We start from the raw sequence: 12,287 nt of genomic DNA on the forward strand, positions 1-12,287 counted from the left end.
TGGTTCCTGGTACGTGGAAAACACCAATTCCACGAGTTGAATAGTATATAATTGCCGTCTTGGTTAGAATCATACCTAATCGTAGTTGAATTAGGGTTCAAAAATTGGAGGGCTTAATTCGATTTATTCTTCATTAAGCCCTGAGACTTCTGCGTGGCTGTTTATACCGCGATACATCGTCTTGATTCTCTTGAGCCGGATTAGGCAACGGAATTCCTGTAAGCAAATTATGGAGTTTGAAAATGTTCTTGCTAACATGGACGAGTATCCGACGACCAATTTCGTTTACCCTTTCTACCTTCGGTGAAACTCACAGACACACGGAACAAAATCGAACCCGTGAATCAAAGATTTGACTACACTGGCCATGTCCACAGGAACTACTCGCCCCGAATTCCCTTGACGCTTCACAGCTTACCCCTCGGCGGTGATCCTTCTTCTCCTAGATATCTTCTTGTTGTAGATTTCCTCTAGTGTTGGGCATTACTTCATATCCATAAAATACTTGGTCGCCATAGCTGTTGCTAGATGCTTTAGAATCATTCCTCTAATTTCTAGTATTTCCGACAATTATATGCTAACAGAGTCCGATCGCGGTTGCAAGGAAGCTGCAAATATAAGGAATCATCTATGACCGCCTGCCTCTTAGACCGGGACCATAACACTCGGTCTGAGAGCTTCGATGTTCTGAATACTCTGAGCAGACGCACAAGTCTGGTCTTTGACGACATCTGAGACATCCTTCTTTCCAGACCCCTCCAAATTGTTCACTATCTTCACGTCCTCTTCAACATACTGCTTCTGTTCGTGAGCCTGAGGGACAAACGCAACCGCTCCTGGCGGGAGAGACTCGGCCTTCTGCAGGTAGAAGCTGAGATCAGAAGCCCTGTGGGGGATGGTAGTCATGGACGTCGCATACTCCCGCTGGTCGATACCGAGTGGATCCTTCTCGGGCTGCTCGATCCAGGAGAAGCCCTCGCGCCAGTACGAGTACCTTTCACCGTCGTAGCGCCAGTCGTAGTCTTCCCACCGGTCCTCAGCCAAGCATTGCATGTAGTGAAGGGAACTTCCTGGCCAGAGGGCGCTGACTTTTCCTGTGACGCCCTTCTTGACTATTTGTACACACTGTCAGTGAATGCGATTTCTCAAGTTGAGAGCGCGGTTGGTGCTCGGAGGTTGTTGTTTACTTACACCAACTGCGACATGTGCCCGTCCACACCATGTTCTTCATGAACTCTTGAGTATGCTTATCAAAGTCGCTTTGCGCTTCTGGTCTTACGTCAAAGGATTTGACGCGCTGTCTGATGACCTTTGAGAGGATTCTGATAAAGTAATCTCCCGTCGCCTCGATGGGGCCTGGAAGGACCTACTTAGTCGTCGCTCAACAACAATGACATCTACTCAAAAGACGACGTACCCATGAGGCTTCCGTTTGAAATTGGTGTGTTGGGGCCCAGGAAGACCATGTAATTGGGGAACCCAGAGACCCCGGTCCCGCAATATGATGTTGGCTCATCAGCCCACAGATCTTGCAAGTTGACGCCGTTGCGGCCAAGAATCGGGAAACGAGGTCGGAACGAGGTGTTGAAGCCTGTCGCAGCGATCAAAACATCGGCAGGGTACTCAACACCACCCGCGACGATACCGCTGGCTGTGATTCTCTCAATTCCGTCAAACACCGGCTCGACATTGGGCTCTTGTAGTGTCAGTAGATACCTCTCCCCTGGGTTGATCCGTCGACATCCCGCTTCGAACTTTGGGACGAGCTGGTCTTGCAAAGTCTTGTCTTGGATGAGACTCCTCATTCTCGTCTCGAACCGCTGGCGCATAGTTCTCTGCTCTGGATTCGCCTTGAAAAAAGCCTGGAACATTCCGTTGAACTGCGATTCTAGACCTTTTCTGGTTTCGAGATACTCCTTCTCATCTTCTCTGAACGCTTCCTTTTCGTCTATGCCGTATGTGTGTCCGGGACGATTGGCCTCTGGCAGGGCTACCGGCGGAGATATCCACGACGGTGTTCGGATGAAGACACTGATTTTGCGAGCTTCTGTTTGGATCTCGGGGAGCAGTTGAACGGAACTCGCGCCCGCCCCGATAACGCCGACTCGTTGACCGCCCAGGTTTACGGACGAATCCCAGTTGGCTGTGTGAAGCACAGGGCCGGCAAAATTCTCGAATCCCTCAATATTTGGCATTTGGAAGTTGTTGAGAATGCCGCTGGCGTTGACGAGAATCTCGGATACGAGCGTTGATCCATCCGCGGTGTTTACAGACCATGTGCCGGAATCTTCCGACCACTCTACTTTGGTCACTGTTGTGTTGAATTTGATGAACTTGCGCAGATCGAAATGGCGTGCTACACCGTCAAGATAAGCCTGAATCTCCTGAGATGAAGCATAGCTGCGTGATAAAATCAGTTTACCGGATGCTACTTGCTCGAAGACATGCCATGCTTACAACCGTGACCAGTCGGGATTTGGCGCGAAGCTGAACTGATAGCAGTGACTTGGAACATCGCATGCGCAGCCTATGGAAAGTGAGTGAAGTCATCTTTGCAGGTCATATCAAGGGGGTACCAACCTGGGTATCTGTTCTCGAACCAAGTCCCGCCAAGTTCAGGTGACTTTTCAAGGATATGTATCTTGACATAGTCTTTGAGATGCTTTTGAAGTTTGTAGGCTGTGGTTTAGAGCAGTCAGCCACGGGATCGACAGTAGCCAGTGAGAATCATCAAGACTCACCCATCGAGATACCGGATACTCTGTCACAGTTCCATAAGCCAAGATTCTCTCTCATATTCCATGGGTCTGTCTACTCACCCAGCACCTATGATGGTTACACGAAGCCGCTGGCGATCCTTTTTGGGGGTGTCATTGTCAAATTGATCAACATAGCTACTGTTGACACGGTTGGAGGTGCCGTTGATATGGACATGTGATGAGGTCTCATTTGTGCTGTGTGGTGCCTCTGCCGCCGAATAACTGCCATTCAGACGGCCATTGACACCATTGACGGTGTGATGTGTGCTGCCGTTGGCCATCGATTCTACTTTACCATTCGCCGTCATTGTAAGGTCATGAGCCTCTGCTAGGTGTCACAATGGATTTTGATCAAGTTTGCAAGGGGGATTGATATTGCAGGTGCCAGATTGTGATAGTCTTAGAATCAAGATCAGAAAGTTTAGAGATAAGTTTGATATGCCAATGATGTAGTGTCACAAGTCAAAGTTTAATGCAGGTAAGGTATTTTGATAAGTCCAGAGACTGTCATTGCATGATGCGGACAAGCAGGGCCAGAGATGGCTCCGCGTGATTAGGGTGATCGGAGACGGCCCGTGTGATGCGCGGAGTGCAGATAAGAACAAACTGTACGGGCGTCGTTCCCATTGCAACATCAAACCTCCATATCCTCTGAGCAAATCGAATGTGAGACAATCATAACAAACCGATAGGCGTAGAGTTTCTCAATGGCTCAAGATAGGGACGCCACGGAGGCGGACAAGGACGTTTATCTCCTGGATCGGGGTAATCCACCGGATTAGATGGATCCGGAGGCCCGGTCCGTCCCCACTTTCTCGGTTCCGTACTCCGACGTTCGAAGGGATGATCCCCATTGCATACCTCACAGCGATGGAGTAGACTCCGGACTGCGGAGTCGTTATCATGAACAGGGATTGTGTGTACTGTTACAAATAGTGAATATTGCAACATCTTCCGCAAGCTAGTATAATCGTGAGCTAAAGACGAGATTTCTTTTCGCATTTTGTCAGTCCAACTCCCTGTCATACTCTAGAGCTTGTTCAACAAAGTCTTTTGAACCAGATTTATACCAAAATCTCTCTATCTTGTATCCCAGCGTATTTTTGCAAACATGAGCTGGTTCGGCCTCAGCAAACCTTCCGCCGCAACGGAACCCGACGAGCCAAAGGCCGTCCGTGCTCTGCCCGCGATATGGTACCGCTCTCCAGCCATGTACGAGCTAGAGAGGCGAGCCATCTTCTCTAAACGATGGATGCTCGTCTCTCACAAGGCGCGCTTCGTCGAGGCTGGTGACTTTGTGCAGATTACCCAGGCGGGCTTCAACTTCTTTCTCGTCAAGGACCGCAAGGGCGAGATCAGGGGTCACCACAACATTTGCCGGCACCGCGCGTACCCCCTGGTGGAGAAGGACAGCGGACATATGAGTGTGCTTGCTTGCAACTATCACGGTAAGTTACTTTATTCAACAAGATTCTATCGGTCAGAATGTGCAATGCTTACCCTAGTATATTAGCATGGTCGTATGGGTTCGACGGCAAGCTGGCCAAGGCGCCCAAGTACCAAGAGCTGCCCTCGTTCGATAAAAGCAAGAACAGTCTGTTCAAGGTCCATGTTCATGTAGATCAGCTCGGCTTCATCTGGGTGAATCTGGATGGCGCGGAGAAGCCGTCGGTACCGTGGGAGGAGTTCTTCGCCGAGGTGGATACGCAGCCGCGGTTGGAGGGGTTTAATTTGGATGACTACCACTTTGATCACACGTGGGACATGCTGGGTGATTACAACTGGAAGACGCTTGCGGATAACTACAATGAGGTACGTTTGCAAATTTTATCCTTGAGTTGTGAGAGCTTGGGTGTTCTCCGGAGATTGAGGCTGACTGTGATATCAAAACGTAGTGCTATCATTGCCAGACTGGTCACCCTGCAGTGGCTGCTACCACTGACCTGACAAGGTACTGGGTCGAAACGCAAGGAAACTGGATCCAGCACTGGAACGTCGACAAGGAGACCGTTCCTGGTCTGGGCATTCACAGCTGCTACCTCTACCCTAACGCATCCATGACGGTCACGTAAGAATCCCTCCCCCTCGACTCACAAACTTTCAAAGCACATAAGAATGCTGGCTAACAATTTTGTCTACATAGCCCAGACTTCATGTACATCCAACGCTGCGTCCCGGTCTCATCAACCCAATCCAAGATGGAATACGAAGTCTACCGCCACAACAAAGCCACCGACGAAGCCTTCAACTACATCTCGGACTTCTTCAAGCAGGTCCTCCGCGAAGACAAAGACCTCTGCAACGGCGCGCAGAAGAATTTGAACGCGGGCGTTTTCATGAACGGGGAGCTCCACCCGCGCGTAGAAAAGGGACCGCTCTTCTTCCAAGAGATTACGCGGAACCTTGTGATGCGGCACAAGGAGCAAGAAGATAAGGAGGGCGGCGAGATTTGGCCAGCGACGCCCAAGCACGATGTCTCTGACAAGACGGGGGAGGATGTGTCGTTTTGTCGGAGTCTTGATTGTGGGGCTGGGCAGGGGCAGATTGAGGGGTTGGCTTGGTGAGCATCGACGGAGAGCAGTGGACGTCATATTGTAGACTAGCATTTCGTTTGTTGTTGAGTGCTTCGCGAGTTTGGTTGAAGCCTTGATTTTGGGTGCGCAAGGAGACAAATTGATTAGCGACTTCTCTGGCGTGTTGATCAGAATGATCACTTCGAATTGTGCTGCCTATAAGGTGATCTTACATTCAGACCGGTTTCGTTCCTAAGCGTTCCTAAGCCTTTGGTGATAATGCTTGGGCCAATCATCTGGAGATGAAGACATTCTGGAATCGCCACAAGAACGATGTTGAGGCCGATATGGATGTTTTGACTGGAACTGGGAGCAACCAAGGATCACACTAAGAGATCATCTAACGGGCACGAAGACATTGTGATAGACTGTGAATGGAGATAGAGTCGTTATTGCTGTACAGCTTTTTGTCATGATAATGTGCTAATTCTCAAGATTCAACCAATCATCAATCGCTCTCCCGTAATCATTCGCCTCAATAAAACGATTCGACTGATCCCCAAACGGTCCTACGCCCTCGAAAAAGATATCCTCAAACGACGGCCCCATATCACCCAGCCCCTGCCCGACCAGGTGCGACGAAGTTGGGGCCTGTTCCGCAATCGACACAGGCGCAATGTCGTCATTGGGAGCGTACACGCCCACGTCATTGGGCACAGCCTTGTGGCCCGAGATGCCGGCTGAGCCGACGAGGTCAAATTCAGCGGCGCCCGTCTCGGTGGAGAGCTCGCGGGCGTCGGAGCGGAGGGTGGCGCCGAACATGGACTGGTCCCAGCCTGCGTCGGGGCGACAGGCGCGGTCGTAGATGAGGAGGTCCCAGAGGAGTTGGGTATTGATGGAGAATGAGCGGTTTTGGGAGGTGTTGTCGCCGCGATCAGGGGGTGATTTCATTACGACGCTGTCTTGGAGGCGTCGGAGGTTGCTTGCCTGAGAGATGGTTAGTTCCGTCTATGAAGAGTTTGAGAGTGTAAATTGGACAAGGGCAAAGGGCGACGTACCATGTTGGCGACGCTTGGCCAGACGGCTCCTGTTTTTCGTAAAAAGTTCATACACTTTTCGAAGCCTGACTTTGCTCTGCTCCTGAGTACCTGATCATGGACGAAACTATGCTGTAGATGAATTGTCGCCACGATGACGACGCAGTGCGCCATGACCGGGTCCATGACCGGCAGCGACTTCTTCTCAATCACGTCCAAGAAGAAGATGATCCAGCCGGCAGTCCGATTCATACTCTCAAAAGACTGCTGGATGAAATGTACGGGTATGGTGTGTCGGAAATGCCGCAGGCGCATGGACAGCAGGAAAGGGTGGTTCAGGAGACACGGGATAGTCTCGTGGACGAACTGGCTGAAGAGGAAGGGAATCCAATATTGCCGCTGCGCCTGTAGAGACTCAGGACTCTGCTGATCGATACGGTTCGTTGCGAAGCGGAACCTCTGCGGCGCTCGGCAGTCAATGTCGTGGTGGCTCTGCAGCACCATGGAGTAATCGGAGCGAGAGTCCCAGGGCGGTGGTGCGTCGGGGCTGACTTTGGAGGATGCGTAGACACGAACCATTCTCCAGACGACGCAGAAGTCGGAGGCGACGGTGGAGATGTTCTTGTCTGGGTTGTCGTCGAGGTTGTACTCTGGGATGCCGCAGTATGCTGTGAGACCGAGGACGTGAGAGCCGCTGTTGGTGGAGGAGGGGCCCGGGAGGGCGCCCATGAGTCGCGGGGCGGGCATTATGCAGCCCTGGAGATGCTGGAGGACGATGATTGTCCTGAGGCAGTAGTTCCTTTCTTGAGCGTTGTTGGGGTTGTTTGTTGGTGGGATGCTGTGCGCGAGGTGGCTCGCCGTGGTGATGCTAAGCCCGGACTGCATAATGTTACCAGCTACGAGGGCATGTCAGCTAGGTGATGATGATGATGATGATGATGATGAAGGAATGACTCCTTTTCGGAACACTTACTGGCGAAATCAAACATGCTCAGGAGACATAGTGACTGCAACGTCGACAGCTCGACGCGCCCTTCCGTGACTCGCTCCATGACCATGCGGCGGGCCGATCTTGCGAGGTCGTCCACCTGCTGTTTGATCTGGTTCGTGAGGGACCCTGGCGGACATCTTAGGACCAGGGCTTGGAGCGATAGGATCAGCTCTGGATCTCGCGAGGCGAGAGAATGCAGAAAGGTCTCCTCAGCGAATAGGGTGATGGGCTGGGCGTGGAACCATAAGAGGTAGCGACGCCCTGTGTCCATCAACTGCGCCTCGGCGGCACTTGATGGGCTTCTGGGTTGTCGAGTATAAGCAGATGTTTGGGATGAGAATGGAATCGATTGCATGATTGACGTTTACATACGTAGGACTCCATGCTGGCGGAGCTGAGTCTGGTTTTGGGCCTACTTCCTCTGCAGATACGCTGAGCCTTGGTGAGAGCACATGGCGAGACGCGACGGATGGTTGGGTATGATGTGACACAGGACTACTTCAAGTTAGAAACGTGAGTTGCTTTTGCTACTGTGCTGCCTGAACAATGTTGGCGAACCTCAGATGCTGGATCAAGCGGTCCATCTTATCCTCTAGACTATTGAGTCGGGTTTCCTAACGACGCGGACCTCGAATTAGCACCGTCGCATACTCAAGTCAAACCTAGACTGGAAAACGAACCATCTCTCTGTTGTGCTTTGTGAGTTGCGAGTCTGGCACCTCGCCGCCAGGCGCATTGTAAACGCATTGTTGTCCCAGTCGCTCACAATATGAGCATGTAGGACGCTCGCCTGGGCACTTTGACTTTTTGCGACTATCATTGTTGTTAGAGTCTTATGAATAGCAAGAACCACGGATCCTCCGTACCGACATGGCTCGCAGGCCTGGCGTGCTCGTTTGGCATATCGAGCATCGTCCATCACCACAAGGGAGACGTCAAGAAGCCCCAGAGGGTAGAGGCTGGCGTTGCTGCGATAGGGTGGGTTTCTGGAGTGGAGGGTCCAGGCTCCGCAGTAAATGATGATCCAAGACGCGTCAATGAGATGTATTGTTCCCGTACGTAGAGATGTATGAGTCGTCAAGATGTATGAGGCTACTATCGGGAGGCATGTTCCATTAGGGGAAATTTAGTCGCTATGGTAGTTGAACCCAGCTTAGTCTATGTTCTGTCTGTAATCCGGGGTCTTCGGGCTGGACTCGGACTCGAAGATAGCTCGTTAATGCTGAGGCGATAAGTGGTTAAGGATTCAGCCCCCCGTCTTATCGGCATGATATGGGCTCGCATGGGTTTGAACCATGGATGAATGGGTGGCAGATGGGAGATGGCAGAGACTGGAATGTCCCCGCACATTTGCTTTGCAGGGTAATTGATAAACAGGCGGCCCGGGTGACACATCCCGGTCGTGGGGAAGACCCACCGCTGATAAGACTCCTCTTTGATTTTCTCCTCCTTCTCCAACCCAAGTTCGTGGTCCTCGCCGTATAGAGCCGATCACGAGGTCTATCCTAACTGGTTGAAGGTTCATCTCTTCAACTCTGCATTCTTCTATGGTGTTGTGTTACCCTGAGCAGCACATACTCAACTTTGAAACGGAAACTCCGTTCGGTCTTGCTTAACATGAACATTGCCTTCTAGAACCTAGAGAACCTACAGACTTCTCCTCAAAAACAAGAAGATGTGGTTGGTTATATCCGCCTCTTCGATTTTGCTCCCCATGAGAACGTGACTATCCATCTTGGGAACCTACAAGACCCATAGTGAGAGGCCCACGTGGAAGCCATCAACCGGGCCGCTCCGATCGATGTGCCTTCCCTGGTATGCCTCATGTGAAGACCTGTATGTTGAACCATTGTCTATTCAATGGATAGACAGTACTTTGCGTACAGTTCAAGCAGCCTTATATAGACTTGATACAACATGCATGCATTATACTTGGACACCAAGGCAGAAACCCCAAGACATTCCCCTCAACGCCGGCAGAGTTCATCTGATCTACACGTGCCCTCGACCGTCCATCCTGCAGCTGTCGCGTGTGCGAGACTACAGGAATGACATCATATCAAGTCAATGGATCCTACTTAATCACGAATAGTCTACCTACCATCGAGCTGTCAAATATTTGCTACCACCATCCCGTCGGCCCCTCGCGTCTGGCAGATGCGGCCCTCCGGCAGACGGAGGCTACGCCAGGGGCGCCCCGCCATCTCAGTAAGCAATGAGCCAATCACGGCACACCAAAAGGGGCAGACGCACGGCGGAGGCGGGCACCCCGCAGTCCCGAGATCGGCGCCCCTCCAAAAGTTTGAACTCTGCCCAAGCAAATCACGAAATTATGACTCCTGACCCAATTTCCCCTCCACGATCAATCTGCCATTGTATTGTATTGAAACCAGCTTTACGGAGGCTATTACGTGAGATCCATAGTGGATATCAGTTTTCGTCAGCATCGAACCACATCGAATTGTCAGATCCAATTGACTTAAGACTCACCCCGCCATCCACCCCTCCGCGAGTCCCGAACATCAACAGACTCAACCTGCGATCAACGAACACACGATTCCCGAGTCTCGATACAATCACACACGATACTCACAATGGCTGCCTTCCCGCCCCCTCCGGTCAACACCATTGACTGGTCCAACGTCGGCTTCAAGATCCGCGAAGGTAAGAGCTTCCTCCCAACACTGCCCCTCCTTAAACCCCACCTCTCTTGCAATGCTCGTCTTCGTTAAGCAACCACAAACTAACGTCGTCAACTACAGTCAACGGCCACATCGAGTCCACCTACTCCGTCACGACCGGAAAATGGACCCCCCTCAAGTTCGTCGCCGACCCCTTCATGCGCATCCACGGCATGGCGCCCGCCCTCAACTACGGCCAACAAGCCTACGAAGGCCTCAAGGCCTTCCGCGCCCCGGGTGACAAGCAAATCAACATCTTCCGCGCCGACAAGAACGCAAAACGCCTCCAACACTCCGCCGACGTCGCCTCCATGCCCCGCGTCCCCGAAGACCTCTTCATCGCCGCCGTCAAGGCCGCCGTCTCCCTCAACGCCGGCTACGTCCCGCCCCACAGGACCGGCGCCGCCATGTACATTCGCCCCCAGCTTTACGGTTCCTCCGCCCAGCTGGGCCTCAGCCCGCCCGAGGAGTACATTTTCGCCGTGTTTGTCATCCCCACGGGCGTCTACCACGGCAGCCACCCTGTAAACGCGCTGATTCTCGACGACTTTGACCGTGCTGCGCCCAATGGTACCGGACACGCCAAGGTGGGCGGAAACTACGCGCCCGTGCTGCGCTTCAGTGACCGCGCGAGGAGCGAGGGATACGGGATCACGCTGCATCTCGACAGTGTCAAGCACGAGGAGATTGACGAGTTTAGCACAAGTGGTTTCATTGGTGCCAAGAAGGAGGGCGACAAGATTACGCTTGTCGTGCCGGATTCCAAGTGCGTTATTGACAGCGTGACGAGCGCCAGTATCCAGGATATTGGCCGTAGCTTCGGCTGGACGGTTGAGAAGCGAGTGGTGAGTTTCGAGCATCTATCATACCACCTTGGAAAGTTCAAGGAACTATGCTAATCCAAAATGCACAACAGATCAAGTACAGCGAACTCCCCACCTTCACCGAGGTCATGGCCGCCGGCACGGCAGCAGCCCTGGTGCCTATCCGCTCCATCACGCGGCGCGTCGACGCCTCTTCCCCCCAGTCCCTCGCCGGCAGCTCTCAGGAGCGCGTCAGCAGCGCCAAGGCTGGCGAGGAGACGGTGACGTTCATCCCCGAGAGCCAGGAGGAGGCGGGCGATATCTGCCTGAAGCTTCTGTCGACGCTGCAGGCTATCCAGCTCGGCAAGCTCAAGGACGAGTTTGGATGGAACTTTGTCGTCAGCGAGGCGGACGGCACGGCGGTCGTGGGGGAGGCCAAGACGAATGGGTCTGCGCAGACTGTTGATCAGATGGATTAGGGTGTTCTTTTAGGAAGAGGATGTTGGAAGGCTCAGTCATATCTGCGATCCGACATTATCGTCGCCAGGACTTGTCTAGAGTGGCATAGTTTCTGTGGCGCACATATGTTCCGGGAAGGGCTTGATCGGAGTGGAGTAAATCAGTTAAAAGCACAAAAAGCGACAAAATGAAATAGAGCATTGATTGGACCCAGATGTACGGACTACCGGACCTCGCGTAGGAATGACGCGCATCTTGTCACGCCTGTTTGGCTTGGGCGGTGTACCATGGTGTCGGCGCCGTGCGATGCAGGCTACTTGGGACTTGACGGACTACTCTGATAGTCAGTCCCGAAGAAAGATTGAGTTTTGGGTTGACAGATGCGACAGGCTGTGGTTCGCGAGTCCCGTGTGACATCGGACATTGCCCTAGCTAGGTCACGGAGAGAAGAGAGATCAACCGACAGTAAGCATCTCTCGGTTCATGGCATCACGGGTGTCACAGACCAATGTTCACCCTGGCTTGATTCCAACAGTCTGGGACGGTCAGGCATGCGATGCAATCTTACCAGCATCGCCAGAGTCCGTGCCAGGCGCGACACGCGGGCGTAAACTGGATTGGATCTGTCAGTTGTCATCAAACATGGGCAAGTCAGCTCTGTTGATCGTCTGTTGACCAGTCTGTTAATGGGATGGGAAGGCAAAAGAAAGCTGGAAAAGTGACGGGCACGAGAGCTGTATCGAGTATCCCGCGTGGCTATGCAAAACAACTAGCCGTGTGCTTCGTACACATACGCAGTAAACAGGCCAGAGACTCCAAAGAGTGGGAGGAGAGACGAAAAGTCTTGGCAAACAAAAGTGAGCAATGTCTTGGCGGTCCAATGGGACCATGTTTGCCCAAAAATTCCCTCACGCCAAAAAGTTTGACGGAGAGACTCAAATATGAGGCTTTTTTTTCGGTTAGATGAGATTGTCATGACCAAAGTCGCCTTTTCTTAGGGCGGATAGCCGACCTCTTGGAAATTGTTAAGGATTTGGATGCGGC

The 12,287-nt window shown here is 52.3% G+C and overlaps 4 protein-coding genes across 4 annotated transcripts; 2 read left to right on the forward strand and 2 right to left on the reverse strand.

The window, feature by feature from the left end:
- Positions 1–645: 645 nt before the first annotated feature.
- CPAR01_05846 (uncharacterized protein) lies at positions 646–3,067 on the reverse strand (the record flags this gene model as incomplete). The annotated part of the gene is made up of 7 exons (XM_060490122.1): positions 646–1,112; positions 1,192–1,356; positions 1,418–2,400; positions 2,458–2,527; positions 2,581–2,679; positions 2,742–2,761; positions 2,820–3,067. The coding sequence occupies 7 exons, from the start codon at positions 3,065–3,067 to the stop codon at positions 646–648; spliced, it is 2,052 nt and encodes a 683-aa protein (XP_060351588.1).
- Positions 3,068–3,870: 803 nt separating this feature from the next.
- Positions 3,871–5,323, forward strand: CPAR01_05847 (cytochrome P450 oxidoreductase; the record flags this gene model as incomplete). Its single annotated transcript, XM_060490123.1, has 4 exons — positions 3,871–4,207; positions 4,273–4,571; positions 4,655–4,827; positions 4,903–5,323. 4 exons carry the CDS (start codon positions 3,871–3,873, stop codon positions 5,321–5,323), a joined length of 1,230 nt encoding a protein of 409 aa, XP_060351589.1.
- A 432-nt stretch (positions 5,324–5,755) lies between these two features.
- Positions 5,756–8,409, reverse strand: CPAR01_05848 (uncharacterized protein; the record flags this gene model as incomplete). The annotated part of the gene is made up of 8 exons (XM_060490124.1): positions 5,756–6,280; positions 6,331–7,205; positions 7,283–7,602; positions 7,673–7,795; positions 7,859–7,914; positions 7,981–8,113; positions 8,167–8,286; positions 8,360–8,409. 8 exons carry the CDS (start codon positions 8,407–8,409, stop codon positions 5,756–5,758), a joined length of 2,202 nt encoding a protein of 733 aa, XP_060351590.1.
- A 1,485-nt stretch (positions 8,410–9,894) lies between these two features.
- On the forward strand, positions 9,895–11,263 carry CPAR01_05849 (branched-chain amino acid aminotransferase; the record flags this gene model as incomplete). The annotated part of the gene is made up of 3 exons (XM_060490125.1): positions 9,895–9,964; positions 10,063–10,826; positions 10,898–11,263. The coding sequence occupies 3 exons, from the start codon at positions 9,895–9,897 to the stop codon at positions 11,261–11,263; spliced, it is 1,200 nt and encodes a 399-aa protein (XP_060351591.1).
- Positions 11,264–12,287: the final 1,024 nt, after the last annotated feature.

Source organism: Colletotrichum paranaense, assembly GCF_030867605.1.
Source record: "Colletotrichum paranaense strain IMI 384185 chromosome Unknown Scaffold_4.1, whole genome shotgun sequence".
NCBI lineage: Eukaryota > Fungi > Ascomycota > Sordariomycetes > Glomerellales > Glomerellaceae > Colletotrichum > Colletotrichum paranaense.